This window comes from Colius striatus, chromosome 12 (assembly GCF_028858725.1).
Source record: "Colius striatus isolate bColStr4 chromosome 12, bColStr4.1.hap1, whole genome shotgun sequence".
NCBI lineage: Eukaryota > Metazoa > Chordata > Aves > Coliiformes > Coliidae > Colius > Colius striatus.
The window spans coordinates 27,627,883-27,644,696 of NC_084770.1; the positions used below are offsets into that span (position 1 = coordinate 27,627,883).

The window sequence follows — 16,814 nt, forward strand, 5'->3', positions numbered from 1 at the left end:
CGCGCTCCGCGGCGCCGGCGCCCGCCAGCAGCCGGGGGGCGGGACTTGCGAGCCACGCCGCCCAATCCGAGAGGGCGCTGGGAGGATGGGCACGGAGAACAGCCAATGGCGAGCCGGCGCGGGAAGAGGCAAAACTGATCTGGCGACAAGGAGGCCGCGGCCCGCTCCGGCCGGTCCTTCCCCGCCGCCGCCGCTCCGCCGCTCCGCAGCCCGGCAGCCGCCTCCCGGAGGCTCTGCGGGTGGCAACACCGGGCCCGAGGCGCAGGGGACTCCGTGTCCCGGCAGGCCGCGGCGCGCTGCCCCGCCCCCTGAGCGCGCCCCCCAGCGGCGGCCGTTGGCTGCGGCGCGGCGGGGGCGGCTTCCGGGCCGGGCGGGGGGCGGAGAGGCAACATGGCGGCGGAGAGCGAGGAGGGGCCGCAGGAGATGATGGAGGGTGAGAGCGCGGCGCGGCCGCTGGCGGGAGGGGGCCGGGAGCGGGCCGGCCCGGCGCTCAGGCGCCGCCGCGGAGGCTGCCGGCCGCACGCCCGGGCGTCTGCGAGCGCTCCGCTGCTGGGCAGTCCCCGGCGCCCGGCGCCCGCCCCCGGCCGGGACGGGGCAGCGGCAGCGAGCGGCCGCAGGGCCGGGCCCCGGGGAGCGGCGGCGCGGCACCTCCTCCTCGGCAGCTCCGCCAGCTGGAAGCAGCGAGTTTGTGGAGATGCCCGTGACGTAAAGAAAGATGATAAGGGCGCAACCCGCGGGCACCGACCCGCTTCTCCGTAGCCGTGACACCGGAGCAGGTCCCTGGGAGCGGGAGGGCAGCCGCGGGTTGCCAGACAGGGCCGGCCCCTGGGCAGGGAGCCCACGGGCTGTGTGGGGACACCGTGGCTTTTATCTCCAGGGAGGGATTTTTTGATGCCTTCCCTCCCTTGTGTCAGCGGTGCTGTGGTACACGAGAGTCGGGTTTTTTCCCCTAAGAGCTTTTAAAATGCAGCAGTTGCGATCCCGGCTCCGTAACCTTTGGAATTGCACTTCATTGATCTAAGAAATCTCCTTTTTCCTCCAGTCTTCTTCCCAGATTGTTGGTTTTAGGAAGATGTGAGGGGAGGAAAAAGTGCATCCAAAATCAAAGTAGAAACGAGGGGTAAGAGGCCTTTTATTTAAGACTAAACCTTTCATTTAGTTAACTTAGGTTTGTGTACTAACTGCCCGGTGGTACGTGTGAGCCCTGGTTGTCGCACCACCGGCTGCTGCTTCCCCACCCCGCTGCTGGGAGCCGCCTAACGCTGCCCTCCCGTGTCTCGTGCAGTTGATAAGCGCATCGAGTCCGAGGAGTCGGGAGACGAGGAAGGGAAGAAGCAAGCGGTTTGCCTGGTGACAGACCTGAGCCAGCAGAGCCTGAGGGATGAGCAGAACGGCGAGAGCTCCACAGGTACCGCCGTGGGGGCTGGTCCCACAGCCCGGGCAGCAGCACGGGGCTGCAGGGTGCTTGGGGTGGCATCTGTGTCTCCTCTGGCTACAGGGTGCTTGGGGTGGCCTCTGTGTCTCCTCTGCCTATGGGGTGCTTGGGTTGGCCTCTGTGTCTCCTCTGGCTACAGGGTGCTTGGGGTGGCATCTATGTCTCCTCTGCCTATGGGGTGCTTGGGGTGGCCTCTGTGTCTCCTCTGGCTATGAGTGCTTGGGGTGGCCTCTGTGTCTGCTCTGACTACAGGGTGCTTGAGGTGGCATCTGTGTCTCCTCTGGCTATGAATGCTTGGGGTGTCATCAGGGTCTCTTCTGACTATGGGATGCTTGGGGTGGCCTCTGTGTCTCTTCTGGCTATGAGTTGATTGGGGTGGCATCTGTGTCTCCTCTGGCTACGAGGTGCTTGGGGTAGCATCTGTGTCTGCTCTGCTACAGGGTGCTTGAGGTGGCATCTGTGTCTCCTCTGGCTACGGGGTGCTTGGGGTGGCATCTGTGTCTCCTCTGGCTACAGGGTGCTTGAGGTGGCCTCTGTGTCTCCTCTGGCTACGGAGTGCTTTGGGTGGCATCTGTGTCTCCTCTGGCTACAGGGTGCTTGGGGTGGCATCTGTGTCTCCTCTGGCTATGAGTGCTTGGGGTGGCCTCTGTGTCTGCTCTGACTACAGGGTGCTTGAGGTGGCATCTGTGTCTCCTCTGGCTACGAGGTGCTTGGGGTGGCATCTGTGTATCTTCTGACTATGGGGTCCTTGGGTTGGCCTCTGTGTCGCCTCTGGCTATGAGTGCTTCTGGTGGCATTGTTGTCTCCTCTGGCTACAGGGTACTTGGGGTGGCATCTGTGTCTCCTCTGGCTACGAGGTGCTTGGGGTGGCATCTGTGTCTCCTCTGCTATAGGGTGCTTGAGGTGGCATCTGTGTTTTCTCTGGCCACGGGGTGCTTGGGGTGGCATCTGTGTCTCCTCTGGCTACGGGGTGCTTGGGGTGGCATCTGTGTCTCCTCTGGCTACAGGGTGCTTGGGGTGGTATCTGTGTCTCCTCTGCCTATGGGGTGCTTGGGGTGGCCTCTGTGTCTGCTCTGGTTGAGGGGTGCTTGGGGTGGCCTCTGTGTCTCCTCTGGCTACAGGGTGCTTGGGGTGGCCTCTGTGTCTCCTCTGGCTACAGGGTGCTTGAGGTGGCATCTGTGTCTCCTCTGGCTACAGGGTGCTTGGGGTGGCATCTGTGTCTCCTCTGGCTACAGGGTGCTTGGGGTGGCATCTGTGTCTCCTCTGGTTGTGGGGTGCTTGGGGTGGCATCGTTGTCTGCTCTGGTTGTGGGGTGCTTGGGGTGGCATCTGTGTCTCCTCTGGCTACGAGGTGCTTGGGGTGGCCTCTGTGTCTCCTGTGACCATGTGTGGCAGCATGAGCTGGGCTTTTGGTGCTAGCTGACAGCCTGAGCTGTGGTCACATCCCTTCGACAGAGGTGTTTGTGTCATTGTTATGGGTCTGCAAGGGAAAGAGCACAGCAGGCCTTACTCCTTTCTGACTGTATATCAGGTTCTTCTGAACCTTAACCTTGCCCCTCAGAGTTTGCAAAAGTGTTTTCCAAACTAATAAGCTACTGTGAGAATTTAAAAGCCCATCTCCTAAGTAAATGAACCCCATCAAGGTCTAATTCATGGCTGGTTGTAAACCCCCACCATGCGTTTCCAGCTGCTGTGGTGGTACCTGTCGCTGCGTGTGAGCAGCCCCCACAAACTGTGTGTGCAACACTGAGTGTTCCTCAGCTGATGCAGCTCAGCTCTGCTCTCAAGCTTTTATTTTGTATGTGGTTCCCCTGGGAATTATAGTGCTGGGGAAAGATTGGTGAGTGATGGACTTTTTTTCCAGTGGAAGCAAGAAAACCATGATGAGATGTGGTCGCTGGATACCGCCCGATGTAGTGACCGTGCTGTTAGGGCTTCTGCTCCCTGACTGTTGGGCTTCAGAAAACTTCTGCTGGGGTAGCAACCAAGCAGAGGGATCATCTTGGAACCTTTGAGTCAGTTTCTGCAGACAGCTTTGAGTTTCTCCCCTGAAAGGGAAATGAAGAGTTTTCCATGTTCTTCCACAGAGGGTCATAAACAGAAAGAGCAGAGGCAGCTGCAGTTTCAGGTTCACCGTTGAGCTGATGCTCTGAGGAACAGCCCCTCTGCTTAGGGAGCTTCTGCCTTTGCTGTTTGTGATCATTTCCATGCATATACACTTTGGAAGAGTAGTTAGGCATTCTGTTGCTCGGAGCGCTCGTGGCGCCGTGAGCTTACGTAACTCAGCAACTGCCACTGCGGGATCTGGCTTCCCTGGTGGCAGGGTTTCCTTACCCCTGCAGGGCTGTGCAGCTGCCTGGCACAGCTCACACAAACTTGCTTTGGTAACTTCCCTGCCACAGCAACGTTTTTTCCCCCTTGAGAAACCTGCTGCACTAAAGATTGTGGATCCAAGCACCTTGTACAGTTACTGTGTGCAAGTGAAACTGCAGTTCTGTGACTGTGGGTCTGTTGAGGGTGTTTTGTGTCCACTCAGCCCATAAATAAAATGTTGGCTGACAGTTCATAGGGCTGTCAGTTTGCTAGAACCATTTTTGTTTCTTTTCCTTGAGAGAAAACCCACTTTCAGGTTCTCACACTGGCTTATCAGTGTTGGCACACAGCGCTCAGGCTGCTCTGTGGAGTGTTTCAGACACAGTGCATAAGCTCTAAGTGAATTGGCCTTAATTGCATAAGTGCTGCTTCCTCTGTGTTCAGTTTTCAGTTGCTTTTAGTCCAGTGAACTCGATACCTGTACCCTGTGGTGTTTGGTTTTTGCACCTTTGGCCTGGAGTGCTGTTTCTTCTGCCCTGGCTCTTGGAGGGCTGGTCACACAAAGCCGTGTGGCAAAAATAGGAGGAGCTACCCTTTGACAGATGCCAGAACAGAGTGTTTAACTCACTGACAAAACACAATGCGTGTAAATAGTCTGGAATGGGTGCTGTGGTGAAACAACGTCATTTTCTAGAGAAGCCTGCCACCAGGCAAGGGCAAAGAGGGTTTTTTAATGGACTTTTTTGGTTGTTGTTGGAGACTTGTTTGCTCTTTTTACTGAGCACACGACTGGCTTGACTCTTGAACAACTTTAGAGTCTCAAAAGAAGAAGTGCCTTTGCTGTGAGCACTAACTTGCTGCTAGCACAGCTTAATACAAAGGGAACAGTTTGGGTTTTCATGTGATGTCTCAAATAACCGTTGTTCTGAACTCGGACTGTGCTCCTGTGGGCTGCAGATTCGACTTGTTTGGCTTGGAGAGCTTTGTGCTGGCAGCCTTTGCACCCTAGAAATAGGTCAAAGAGATGCAGCCTCAGCAGTGGCAGCGTAGGGTATCCCACTCCCCTGGCCAAGCACACAGCTCTTCAGCTGGGAGGAGGGAAAGAAGAGGGTTGCAGTGAGTCCTACTGCTGCAAGGCTGACAGGCAAACCTGTGGCTGTCAGCTTTGGTGACGTTTCTGTGCCGCTGCTCAACGCCGTGTCTTCGTGTCCCCAAAATATCACTTGTGCTCCCTGCTAACTCATGCTGTGAAGAACATGAAAAGGTGAGGGGCAGGTGATTGCTTTTCAGTCCTGATTCCAGCAGTCAGCTGAGGGAGTGCTCTTTCCTGTCTGAATGCCCCGGAAGGAGGCAGCGGCCCAAGCCCAGCCAAGTACTGGATGGCACATGGAGCAATCAAACCCTTGGTGTTTTGGGGTAGTATTACCAATTGTAGTGCTTGTGCTGTTCATCTTCACAGTGCCAAGCATCAAGAAGAACAACACTCCTCGTGTATAGGGGAATGTTTGGCATCTACATGGATGTTATAACTGTGCTGGGCCATAAAAATAGTCATCACCTGCGGGTTAACAAAGGGAGCTTGTGTGCAGCAGTTAATGCAGAGCCTGTGGGACTTGACTGTAGTTGAAGTTCCTTGGGTTTTTTGGCAGCAGGAGTTGTGCTGTGTGTCTGTCTTGCAGAGCTGAACTAGACTTGCTTTGGCAATTGCTGCAAGCAGCACACCAGGAACTGGACATGAATTATTCATCACTGGTTTACCCAGCAAACTCCGCTCCCTCTTGTGCTGTGACAGAGGCACAGCAAATGTAGGTAGTGTTGGGCTGTCCTCCAGAGCTATAAAGGCAGTTCCCAAGAAAATAAAGGTGGTGCCATAAACAATGTCTTCAAGCACATTAGTGAGTTCAAACAGAAGAAGCGAGATGGCTGAAAAGCGTGCACAGCGTTGATGGAAGCTGGCAGCTTATGAAAGAAAAACTGAAGGGTGAGGTTGCTGAGATGCTTGGCCATTCCTGGCACTGTCACTGGACAGTTTAGGTTCCTTCCTGGCAGTGTTGTATGAGATTGTCAGAGGAGCATAAACGCTTTGGATGAGGTATCTTCAGAGGGATGACAGTCCTCTGTGTCGGCCCCTTCAGAGGGATGACAGCCCTCTGTGTAGAGAAAAGGAATCCTGGCCAGACCAGTCTCAAGCCAGCATTACTGAGTGGCCACACAGGCAGGCTGGGGAAGGTGCTGCTCTTTCTTTCTCTTGGATCTAGGCATGAGATTCTGTTGCTCAGAAAGCTTTCCTCCGTGCCTGGCTCTCACCATGAAAGCCAAACAGGTGAAGTGTGTTTGTCACGCAGCGGAATGTCTGAGCTGTGCTTCTTCTGAGGAGCCTTTGTTCCTCCAGGTGTTAGTTGCTGTTGTCTTGCCTTTCGCTGTCAGGAAGCAGAAGTTTACAATGTGTTTGTTTCTGCTGCAGGAGAAGCAGAGACACCAGTGGACATGGAGACGATTAGCCTGGAACCAGAAGCTGAGGTAAAGGCAGATTTTTGTCCTTATGAGCCTTATACAAAGGCAAGTACTGAAACCTGGGTAAAAGGTCTAATTCTTCTGAAGGTACTGGCTGCCATGATCCTCTCCAGGATCCATTCAGAGACTTTACACTGGAAGTAGAGGTGGTTTTTTCTTAACCAGTAGCTGAAACAGTCTGTTGGTAGCCTAGAGCGTCACGTGAAGGCTGGAGGCTGTGAAGCTGGGGCTGTGCTGCAGGCATCATGGATGGGAGAGAGCTGCTGTGAGGATACCTGTGATGAACTGGTTGCTGCTGGCAGACCCCTGCTTTGTAATGGGCACAGTTACTTAAGCAGCCTTGTGCCTTGGCAGCCTCGGGGGCCTGGAGAGATGTTGAGCTTGGGTGGTGAAGGGCTGTTTCTCTTTGACTGACCTACAAAACTGGAACGTCTGGGGCTGACCAGGGTAGATGTGAAGTGCATCATCTGATGGCCAGTGCAGAGCTGATGTTCACAGGGCCACCAGGTTATCTGAGCTGTCAGTAGCTCCTGCTGAACCCCCCTGTTTCTCTTTCAGGATGTTGACTTGAACCATTTCCGAATTGGGAAGATTGAAGGATTTGAGGTGCTCAAGAAAGTGAAGGTAACAGTCCTAAGGAGCAAAGAGTGACCCTTGGAACTGGAGAGTTTGCATGTCTAGCCCATGAGAGGACAGACACAGGAGTGTCTCCTTGACTGAGGTCTCGCTCCACGTTTCTCTGGAGGATGTGGTGTTTGCACATTTGTCAAGTTGTAACAAAAAGCTGGAGGTTCAGCTTGTGAGTGGATGAGGGACAGAGCACCAGGGCTCGTCCCAGGAGGTCCAGCCTGTACTTGCACAGAAGCCTGAGCGTAGAATGGTGTGGATTAGAAAGGACCTCTGGAAGCCTCTGGTAAACCCCTGCTCAAAGCAGCTCCAGTTAAAACATGTTGCTTAAAGCCTTCTCCAGCTCTTGAGTTTTTCCAAGGATGGCACTTACACGGCCTCTCTGGGCTGCTGTTAAATTTCCCTCACCATCTGCATGGTAAAAACCTTTCCTTCTGCGGAGCTGGGATCAAACAAGAACCCAGCACAGCTCAGTGGGGAAGAAGCCCACCGCAGCCTCCCTGTGTGTGTGCCAGAAGGCATTGTGTGCCGTGGCTCTGACCCCTTTCCCTCTTTGTTCCTCCCTGTTAGACCCTGTGTCTGCGCCAGAACTTGATCAAGTGCATTGAGAACCTGGAGCAGCTGCAGACCCTGCGGGAGCTGGATCTCTACGACAATCAGATCCGGAAGATCGAGAACTTGGAGTCTCTGGTGGAACTTGAGTGAGTCCAGGGGAATCAGACTGAGGGTGGTTTGCCTCTCGCCCAGCTACTCGTGCTTGTCCTTCAGTATTTATACCCAGGCCTTTCTCATGATGCATTTGGGCTGCTCTGGGGATTCTAATGGCTGTTCTCCACTGGCATTTAACCTGGGCAGTAGTTTCATTGTCCTGAAGCTCACGAGGGATGGAAACAAAATGCGCTCCCGAGGCAGCGAGACCGGGGCTGCGGCCCCCGCAGGTGCAGGAGCACTCAGGCACCTCTGGCTCTTGGCAGCAGGAGCTCCACAGAGCAGCTTTTGATTCTTGCAAAAAGCAGCAAGAGGTTTCTGGTGAGATTGGTGCCTGATCCCCGCAGAGAATGAGGTTCCACACTGTCGTCGTTTGCCCAGCCAGCACAGCAGCACCACGACAGTCTCTCGCTCGGTGCCCCCATCCACCCCCACCCTCGTTAGGATGCAGAGGCCCCAGCGAAATGGGAGTAAAAAGATCAGCAAGGCTGTTGTGGATGGAGACAAGGGCAGGGAGGGCTGGCTGCCAGGTACGGTTCTGGGCAAAGCAGACTCCAGTGCTCGGCTGAGAGAGGAAAGCAGGAAAGTTTATTCTACAAGAAACAGAACAGAATAAAAGCAAAAAGGGAGCAGGATGATGAGAATTACAACAGGCACTTTAAGATCTCCCTCCCCAGCCCTCCTTTCTTCCCAGGCCCAGCTCGCTGCTCCCCAGATCTCTCCCTCCTCCCCCCTCAGTGGCTCAGGGGGGCAGGTAATGGGGGATGTGCTCAGTCTCTCACAGATGGGCTCTGCTGCTTCTCTCTTATCAGATGAGGACGACTCCTGGCATTCTTCCCCTGCTCCAACACAGGGTTCACGGGACACAGCCCTTAACGAAATGCTCTGGTGTGGATTCTTCACCACGACTGCATTTTCTGCAGCTACAGGGTCCCTCTCTCGGGACAAGGCCTCTTCTGGGCATAAGTTTAATGAACTGCTTTGTTGTGGGTTCCTCCCCATAGTTACAGCTGTAGATATTGGGTCCCTTCCTCAGGACACGGCCTCTTCCATCCATAGTTTTAAAGAAGAAAATCCCTGCCCCTGGCTCGGGGTCTGCAGTGAAGTGGTTGGGTCCCCACCATGGGACACTCCTCCAGCCATAGGCACTGTCCCTGGCTCGGGGCCTTTAATGAAGTGAATCACTGCCCCTGGTCCAGGGTCAGCTTTAGCAACATGAGTCTCTGCCCCTGATACGGACTCAGTATCAAAATGAGTCTCTGCCCCTGATGTGGGGTCTTTAAAGAAATGCAAACAAACCTCAGCTTCACCAGGTCTCTCCATAGAATGCAGGGGAGTCTCTGCTCCAGCACACCTCCTCCTCTCTTTCATCACTGACCTTGGAGCCCACATGGTTGTTTCTCTCACTGTTCCTACTCCTTGCACCACCACCAGACAGAAGGAAAAGAAAAGGGCAGAAGAAGGAAGAAGATGGAGGAAGAAAGCTCCTCTTCCAGCTTCTTCTTACAAAGTGATGGTGGAGGTGTCTCATTGACTCAGCCCCAGCAGTGGGTCTGTCTCAGAGCTGGGAGAGTTGAGAGCAACTTCTTACAGGAGCCATCTTTACAACCCCTTCCCCCTTACCAGAAAAGGCTGTCATGGCAAACCATGGCACACACCAATTTACAGGTGCCTTTTCCAGAGCCGTCTGTGCCTGCTGGACTGAAGGGACCTCTGTTTTGTTTTACCTCAGGGTCCTGGACATCTCCTTCAACGTTCTGCGACACATTGAAGGACTAGATCGGCTCACCCAGCTGAAAAAACTCTTCCTTGTCAACAACAAAATCAGCAAAATCGAGAACTTGAGCAACTTGCAGATGCTACAGATGTTGGAGCTGGGATCCAATCGAATTCGGGTAGGCTTGCCCTGCAGGGTGTTGGCTGGGCTGTTTGCAGCTCTGTGGCTTGGGATGAGAGTGCACTTCACTGACTTCAACTTGCAATTTTGTTGGTTTTGTCCTTGCAGGGTTTAATGTGTAACAGCTTTTTGCTGGGTGCGCTGGATCCTTTCAGTAGTGCTTGGCTACTAAGTTACTACTCATGAATATCATGTCTGCATTGGACTGGGCATCCCCTGTGTGCTGCCTTTTGCAGAGGGTTTCCTCCTGCTGAGAGCCAAGCTTAGCAAAACTAGAGGTTATTCTTTTCTCTTGCCTTCCCAGAGGCTGGCACTGCGTCCATAAAACCTGTTGAATGCACATGCAGTCCTGGTTTGCCTGTGTAACTGATAACCACGTCAGGCAGTCACGCTCGGGCACAGGGCTTTCCCGAGGCTTTGCTCTGGGATACCTCAGACCCTGTGAGTGTGCTGCTTGGGTTTATTGTTGGGCAGCTTGTGGCTTGTTCAATTGAGGTGATGCAGCCCCGTGCCACCTAAAGGGAAGCAGCTCTGAGCAGTGTCTCCTGCCCTGAAGGTGTGCTCCTCTGCATGGTGCCCCTGTTCTAAGAGAGCTGGTGAAACAGGCAACACGAAACGGTTGCAACCTGCAGTGTCAAGTGTTAGTTCTTGAGGAAGCTTTTTCAGGTATATGTGCTTCAGGACCGTTTGTGCCACATGGGTGCACCTCAGTCTGGAAGCTGTCAGTGTCCCCATGTACAGTCTCTGAAGAGAACTGCTTGAGGTACCTCTGTACTCCAAGCCTCGTGGAAGCACACTCCTAGAGCAGGGCAACGCTTCACAAACAGCCTTTTCAGGCAGGAGTTTGTGCTGCTGTTATGAACAGGGAAAAAAAACCCCACTTAATGTGCTCCTAAAGCTAAACTGGATTGAGTTCTTTTTTCTCCAAAGGAGTTTCTGCTTACCCTGGAGTCCACCATGACTTAGGAAGCACTGGTAGTTCTGTTCCTTCTGTGTCGGGGGGGGAGGCTGCACCTTGTGCTTCAGCTGACACATTTCAGGCTTTCTTTCTGAGGCAACTCTAAGGCAAGCAGGGCCTGTCACTCTGTGTGCTTCCCTGAGCTTTTGTCTTCCCTGCTATTACTGCCTGGGCAGCAGCCAGGAAGCAGCAGTGCCACGAGGCGGCCGTGCCCGGGCCGAGCTGTGCCATTGCCACCACGGCCTGAGCTTGCTCTGCCCTCAGGTCCCAGGGGAGGCCCTTCCTCCTGTGTGGGGTGTGTGGCAGTGGCAGGAGTGTGTTTCCTGGCAGCTCTGTGGGTCAGGGCTGCAGAGTGCCACCCACAGCTCCAGACAGGCTGGAGTTCACTCCGTCTCCGTTGGTCGTTTTGCAGGTGATTGAGAACATCGACGCCTTGTCTAATCTTGACAGTCTGTTCCTCGGGAAGAATAAAATCACCAAGCTCCAGAACCTGGATGCCTTGACAAACTTGACTGTGCTCAGTATACAGGTATTGATTCTGCTTTGTGCTGGTGTGTTTTGAACAGCTGTGGTTACCTGACCCCCCTGTGTCAGTCGGGATAAGCTCTCCAGAATCGACAGGTCCTTGGTGTGAGTCAAACTCCCGTGCAGGAGGGAAGTGTGATATTCTCTGTGCTGTCCCTTCTCATCCTTCCATAGCAAATGAGATTGACAGACACTGCTCAGTGCTTGATTTCTGTGGAAGGGAGGACAAGAAATGAATGTTGTTCTCCTTTTCCTCTTCCCATTTATTCCCACTCATCCCCACTGATGAGTGTTATTTCCCTGAGATACTGTTTCCAGCACCATTACTTCTTACACCCAGTAACAAGTGCAAAACTTGAAGGCTATGACTTCTGATGGGAAGGTCAGAGTCTGGTTCTTCTAAACATGGAGGCTTTGGCTCCCATGGAACTCCCTGCTGGGACAGGGACCACAAGAGCTGAGCTCAGGAGGTCAGCGTGGACCCGAGCAGGCTGCTTCCCCTTCCCCTCCGTACCTCGGAGCCCTGTTGTTTCTCCAGGGGCTCCCTTGGGGTTTGCTTTCTTCCAAGTGGCCTGACACAGCTGCTGTTGCCCTTGCAGAACAACCGCCTGACCAAGATGGAGGGGCTACAGAGCCTGGTGAACCTGCGCGAGCTGTACCTCAGCCACAACGGCATCGAGGTCATCGAGGGGCTGGAGAACAACGTGAGCAGCAGCCTGGGGACTGTGGCCTGGAGTCGTGGCCCTCGGCCGCCCTGTTAGCGGCGGTGCTTGTGTGGAGCCTTTGGTTGCTCAGCTCCCCCGCTTACACATGGGGGGTCCTGGGTGTCTTGACAAGACCACCAAGATCCAAGCAGTTGTTATGTTAAAATATCCTGCACAGGTGAAGCTCCTCCAGATTTTCTGGAGTAGATTTGTTGTCATGACCCCGGGGAGGGGAAGCAGTTAATGCAGCACCCTGTGTGACCTTCAGCAGGAGGCAGCCACAGCTGGGCAGCTCTGGTGCAGCCTTGCAGACAGCTCTTTGTAGGTAACCCACAAGCCCTTTTCAGTGAGACAGCAGCTGGAGCTGTGGCCTGTGACTTGCCTGTGTGTCAGTGGGTGTTTCTGGGTAGGACTGAGGCGTTTCTATCCTGGCTGGGCAGCAGGTGGCTTGCCAGTGAGCAGGGACAGTCTGGGACCTCCCTGGCTGTGTGCAAGGCAGGAGAAAAAAACTTTTTGAAACTCTGTTGAGTTTCCTGCCTGAAAAAGTTTGTTCAACTGCCTGAGAGCACTTGTGATCTAACTTTTAATGGCTTACTCTTCTTACCCTAGCACAAGGAGAGCTCTCTTCTCAGGAGCCTTTGGCTCTCAGTTGCCATCTGGCCAGTAGTTGCTTTTATTTTGGTCACAGGGCTTCTGGGAGATCAGGAAGCCAACATACTTCAAAGCAGCTTCCCTGGCTGTATTTATGCAGTTTGAGTCCTTGTGCTGGCTGTGAGCAGCTGGCAGGAGCTTGTCCCTGCTCCTGGCCATGCCTAGCTCCGGGCCTGAAAGACGTGTGACGGGGAAGATGAAAGGGAATCTGGGCTCATGTGTTTGTGTTTGCTTGTGCAGAACAAACTGACAATGCTGGACATTGCATCCAACAAAATCAAGAAGATTGAAAATATCAGTCACCTGACAGAGCTGCAGGAGTTCTGGGTAAGTGCTGCTGGAGCCGTGTGCTGAGCCCTCTGTGCCACGGGGCAGGAAGCTCCTCTGCTGGGGAGTGAAGTGAGCGTGTGTCTTGGACTGAACTCATCTGGTTCTGCTGAGCAACTTTAGGATCTTGGCAGCCTGCACAGATAGAGCATGTGGTGGTTTCTTCTAAGGAAAGAGTTGAGCTTAACAAATTCTTTGTGGGGTTTTGCTTGGTGGCAACAGCCCTGTCCCTCCCTGGGAAATAGGCCCTGCCTTCCCCTCTGGGGTTGTGAAACAGCCCTGCTCTGTTCCTGTGCTGCACATCTCTTTCTTTAAGTGAGCAGGACAGTGCAATGGGGGAGCTGAGCCTGTCCCACCAGAGCACAGTACCTGTTCAGAGCAGAGTCAATACATTCCATCTGGTTGCAGATAGGAAGAAAATGAAACCATCCTCTGTTTGACCTCCACCCCTGCGCAGCAGAGAGCTGTTCAGGGCTGCATCTGTTGACCTCCACCCCTGTGCAGCAGAGAGCTGTTCAGGGCTGCATCTGTTGACCTCCACCCCTGTGCAGCAGAGAGCTGTTCAGGGCTGCATCTGTTGACCTCCACCCCTGTGCAGCAGAGAGCTGTTCAGGGCTGCACAGCAGAGGAAGCCCTTTGTCACCCATAGCTCTGGCCAGAAATACACAGCAACTCCTGAACCCTGCAAATGAAACCAAGCTAGAGCTTGGGATCCAGGCTGCTTGGGCTTTTCCCTCGTCCTGCAGTGTGGCTGAGCAGCTGCCTGGTGCAGTTAGCTGGCTGAGCCTGGTCCCAAAGGAACCCTTTCAAGTGACGGGCTGAGAAGCTCATATACCACAGCGGCTTTGGGAGGTGGAAATGAGGCAGTGCCCTGTGGCTGGTGTGGAGTCTGTTGGGATCCTTTGCAATTTCCTCCAGCTCACCCCCTTTGCTGTTGCTCAGCCCACAGAAGGTGACATTGCACAGCTGCTGCCGCTCACTCAACAGAATTGGAGGGAATAGCCCAACCCCACTGGGCTTCCTGTGCCAAAACACTTGAGGGTTTAAAGAGTCCCCTTGACAAAGCAGAGCACTGGCCAAGATCTGAGCCTGGAAAATGCCCTCTGGGCTTTTCCCCACTTTAACACTGCTTATAAAGAACAGATGATGTACTTTTTGATAGCAGAATCTTCTTTGCTGGATGAGCGGGGTGTGGGCTGGGATGCTGTGGCAACAGACCGCCTCAGTGTGTCTTGTTGGGTCTTTCCTAGTGGACTGATTGGCCTGGACGTGGTGTCTGAAGGGCACAGCACCTGACCACAGCCTTGGGACACGTGGGGAAGCAGGGGGAGGGTCAGCAAAGCCCGTGGTGTGAGACAGGAGAGCACATCTCCGAGGTCCCAGGAGCAGGAGGGGTCGTGTGGGCAGCGGTAGGTGCGTGGGGCCCCGTCCTCCCTGGCAGCTCTGCCAGCCCGTGCTCTGTGCTCCGCAGATGAACGACAACCTCGTCGAGAGCTGGAGCGACCTGGATGAGCTGAAGGGAGCAAAGAACCTGGAGACTGTGTACCTGGAGCGAAACCCCCTGCAGAAGGACCCGCAGTACCGGCGCAAGATCGTGCTGGCCCTCCCCAGCGTCCGGCAGATCGACGCCACGTTCGTTCGGTTCTGAGCCTGCCATTGCCCTCTCTGTCCTGCCCTCCTCAGAGAAACGTCCCACATGGGTTTTTTATCCACTTCCCACTCCCCAGGTCTTCAGTACACTGACACTTGCAGAGCCAATGGTCAATAAAGCACTGGGTACCAGACCTTGTGTACAATGCACTCGTTGTTTTTGGAACGTTGTTGTTATTATTATAATTATTATTATTAAATCTTAACACGAGAGGCTGCTGGCTGCCTGTGTCTGTTGTTTGTGGGGGAGCTTTCCCCAGGAAGGCTTTGCAAAAGCCTGCAGGTGCTTAGAGACGCTTTGCTGCTTCTCTCTGTACCACACAGGTCAGGCACGTCCTTGCAAACGTCATTTCCACGTCCGGGCTCAACACGCCAAGGTGGTGGCAGTGCTGGGAGGAAGCTGGTGGAAGTGCCCAGCCAGGACATCCACGGGCTCAGGGTCAGTGCTAAGTGTCTGAGATGAGGAGCTGTGGGTTCAGCTTGAGGAAGGTGAGGGGTCCGGTCCAGGCTCGTGGTTCTTCAGGAGTCCTGGTGGAGTTTGCCTCCTGCCCTCCCAGGTTTGTTGCTGCTCTTCCCTGGGCTGGAGCCAAGGCCACTTCCCATTCCCTTCCAGGGTGGTGCTGGTGCTGGCCTGTGGCTGCAGCTCCTCTGTGATCATGTTTGAACATCTCCACCTGAAGGGAGGCTGAAGGGGCCCCATGGATCTGCTCTGGAGGGAGCTGTTGGTCCAATGCGACTTCAAACATCATTCCCAAGCCCACGCGCCTGCAGCAGCGTTTGGGCAGCGTGACAAGAGGAGGGAGCCCTGTCCCTCAGTGAGGGGCTCAGAGGGGACTCTGTCCCTCAGTGAGGGGCTCAGAGGGGGCCCTGTCCCTCAGTGAGGGGCTCAGTGCTGCTGCCCCCAGGGGCAGGGAGGTTACGGGGTGCAGGGGGAGCTGCTGCGTGTTCGGCTGCTGTGGCCCTGCCTGGTGTGGGCGGTGTGATCCCTGCTGAGCCACAGCCCTCGGGCTGGGGGGTGCCTGTGGGAGCAGTTCTGGGCTCTTCAACTCAGGAAAGACAGGGAACTGCTGGAGAGAGGCCAGCACAGGGCTACCAAGATACAAGGCTACCATCTCTGTGAGGAGAGAAGGAATTGGGGCTGTTCAGCCTGGAGAAGGCTGAGAGGGGACCTCATCAATGCTGATAAATCCCTAAAGGGTGGGTGTCAGGAGGATGGGGCCAGTCTTTGTTGTGTAGTGGCCAGTGCCAGGACACAAACAATTCCCCTGGCACAGGAGGAGAAAGTGCTTTGGTGCTGAGGGGAGGGAGCCCTGGCCCAGGCTGCCCAGGGAGGGTGTGGAGGCTCCTTCTCGGGAGGTTCCCAAACCCACCTGGACACGTTCCTGTGCCCCCTGAGCCAGGGGAACCTGCTTGAGCAGGGGCTGGGGCTGCTCTGCAGGGCACTTCCAACCTCCACCATTCTGGGATCCTGTAATGCTGCTGGTCAGCAAGTGAAGGGTTGGGTGGCAATTACTGAAGTTGTTTATGCTCTGGAAACAGTATGAACCATGTCCTGCATCTGCTAAATACAGCCCTGTGGCACTGCCCTCCCTCTGCACCCCTGTTTGAGCCAGGGAGCAGCTGCTGCCCTGGCTGCTGTGGGATGCTCCTATCTGTCCTGTTGTGTGGTTTATCCCCAGACAGCAGCTCAGCCAGAAGACATCAGCTTGGGGGTTGGCCATGGGCACAGGGACAGGTTCCACATGTGCCAGCCTTTAGGGGCTTTCTGCTCCATGAGCCCAGGGGGTACCGGGGAGATGTTTCCCAGGAGTCCACAGAGGAACCTGGCAATGAAACAACAGGAAAGCTGCTCAAGGGACACGTAGATCTGCAAGTTCTCTGGCAAAAGCAAAATTAAACTCAAGCTGCTTTTTAAGGAAGCAGATCCCTCCCCTCTGCCAGGGCTTGGGCTGGAGCTGGCAGCCATGGGGTGTCAGTGGTGGCAGGACACGTGCTGGTCACTGCACGTCAGCTGGGAGGTTTTGCTGGGCTGTTGCACATCAGAGCTGCAGTCCACCCTGCTGCCCTGGCAAATGACACAGAAAAATGGGAGGAGTGTTGGAAGAATTGCTCTTGGTGGTATTTTGAGTAGTGCTGATCTGGGGTGGGTTTGGATCTTTGAAAGAGTGGGGTGATTCCCTTTTCTTCTTCAGCAGGAGACTGGTGGCATTAAGCAGAACAGAGTGGCCCAGTGGAAGCTTTTAGAGGCTCCCATCATGAGCTGTGCTCCCTTTGCTCACAGTTCCTTTTGCCTCACTTGGCCAGGCACCAGACCCTCGGTGCAGGGAGGGCTGCAGCCCCTCACTGCCTCTCAGTGACGAGTTGCACGTGTGGCCCCAAGCGCTGATGAACCCCGTTTGATCAGGGCCGTTGGAGTCCCCACCTTCAGCTCAAAGGCAGAACCTCTTCTCCAGGCTGCTCTGAGGAAGGTGCTTGCAACCCCCTTCTCCTCTCCTCCTCCTCGCCA

General features: G+C 54.8%; 1 protein-coding gene across 2 annotated transcripts; it reads left to right on the plus strand.

Moving 5' to 3' along the window:
• The first annotated feature begins 352 nt into the window (after positions 1 to 352).
• On the plus strand, positions 353 to 14,458 carry PPP1R7 (protein phosphatase 1 regulatory subunit 7). 2 transcript variants are annotated; one of them, XM_062006038.1, is made up of 11 exons: positions 353 to 433; positions 1,043 to 1,120; positions 1,286 to 1,408; positions 6,212 to 6,267; positions 6,820 to 6,885; positions 7,459 to 7,589; positions 9,329 to 9,491; positions 10,864 to 10,980; positions 11,576 to 11,680; positions 12,572 to 12,658; positions 14,130 to 14,458. In XM_062006038.1, the coding sequence occupies exons 4-11, from the start codon at positions 6,235 to 6,237 to the stop codon at positions 14,304 to 14,306; spliced, it is 879 nt and encodes a 292-aa protein (XP_061862022.1). In that variant the 5' UTR covers positions 353 to 433; positions 1,043 to 1,120; positions 1,286 to 1,408; positions 6,212 to 6,234; the 3' UTR covers positions 14,307 to 14,458. The 2 variants fall into 2 exon arrangements, with proteins under 2 accessions (XP_061862022.1, XP_061862021.1); XM_062006037.1 differs by lacking the exon at positions 1,043 to 1,120 and having other exon boundaries at positions 375 to 433.
• Positions 14,459 to 16,814: the final 2,356 nt, after the last annotated feature.

Excerpts from the sequence above, each read along its gene's own strand:
- PPP1R7 (XM_062006037.1), top strand. The coding sequence starts at position 391 with ATGGCGGCGGAGAGCGAGGAGGGGCCGCAGGAGATGATGGAGG. Across the intron at positions 6,268-6,819 it reads GCCTGGAACCAGAAGCTGAG|GATGTTGACTTGAACCATTT; the intron begins GTAAAGGCAGAT and ends TTTCTCTTTCAG. Across the intron at positions 6,886-7,458 it reads AGGTGCTCAAGAAAGTGAAG|ACCCTGTGTCTGCGCCAGAA; the intron begins GTAACAGTCCTA and ends CCTCCCTGTTAG.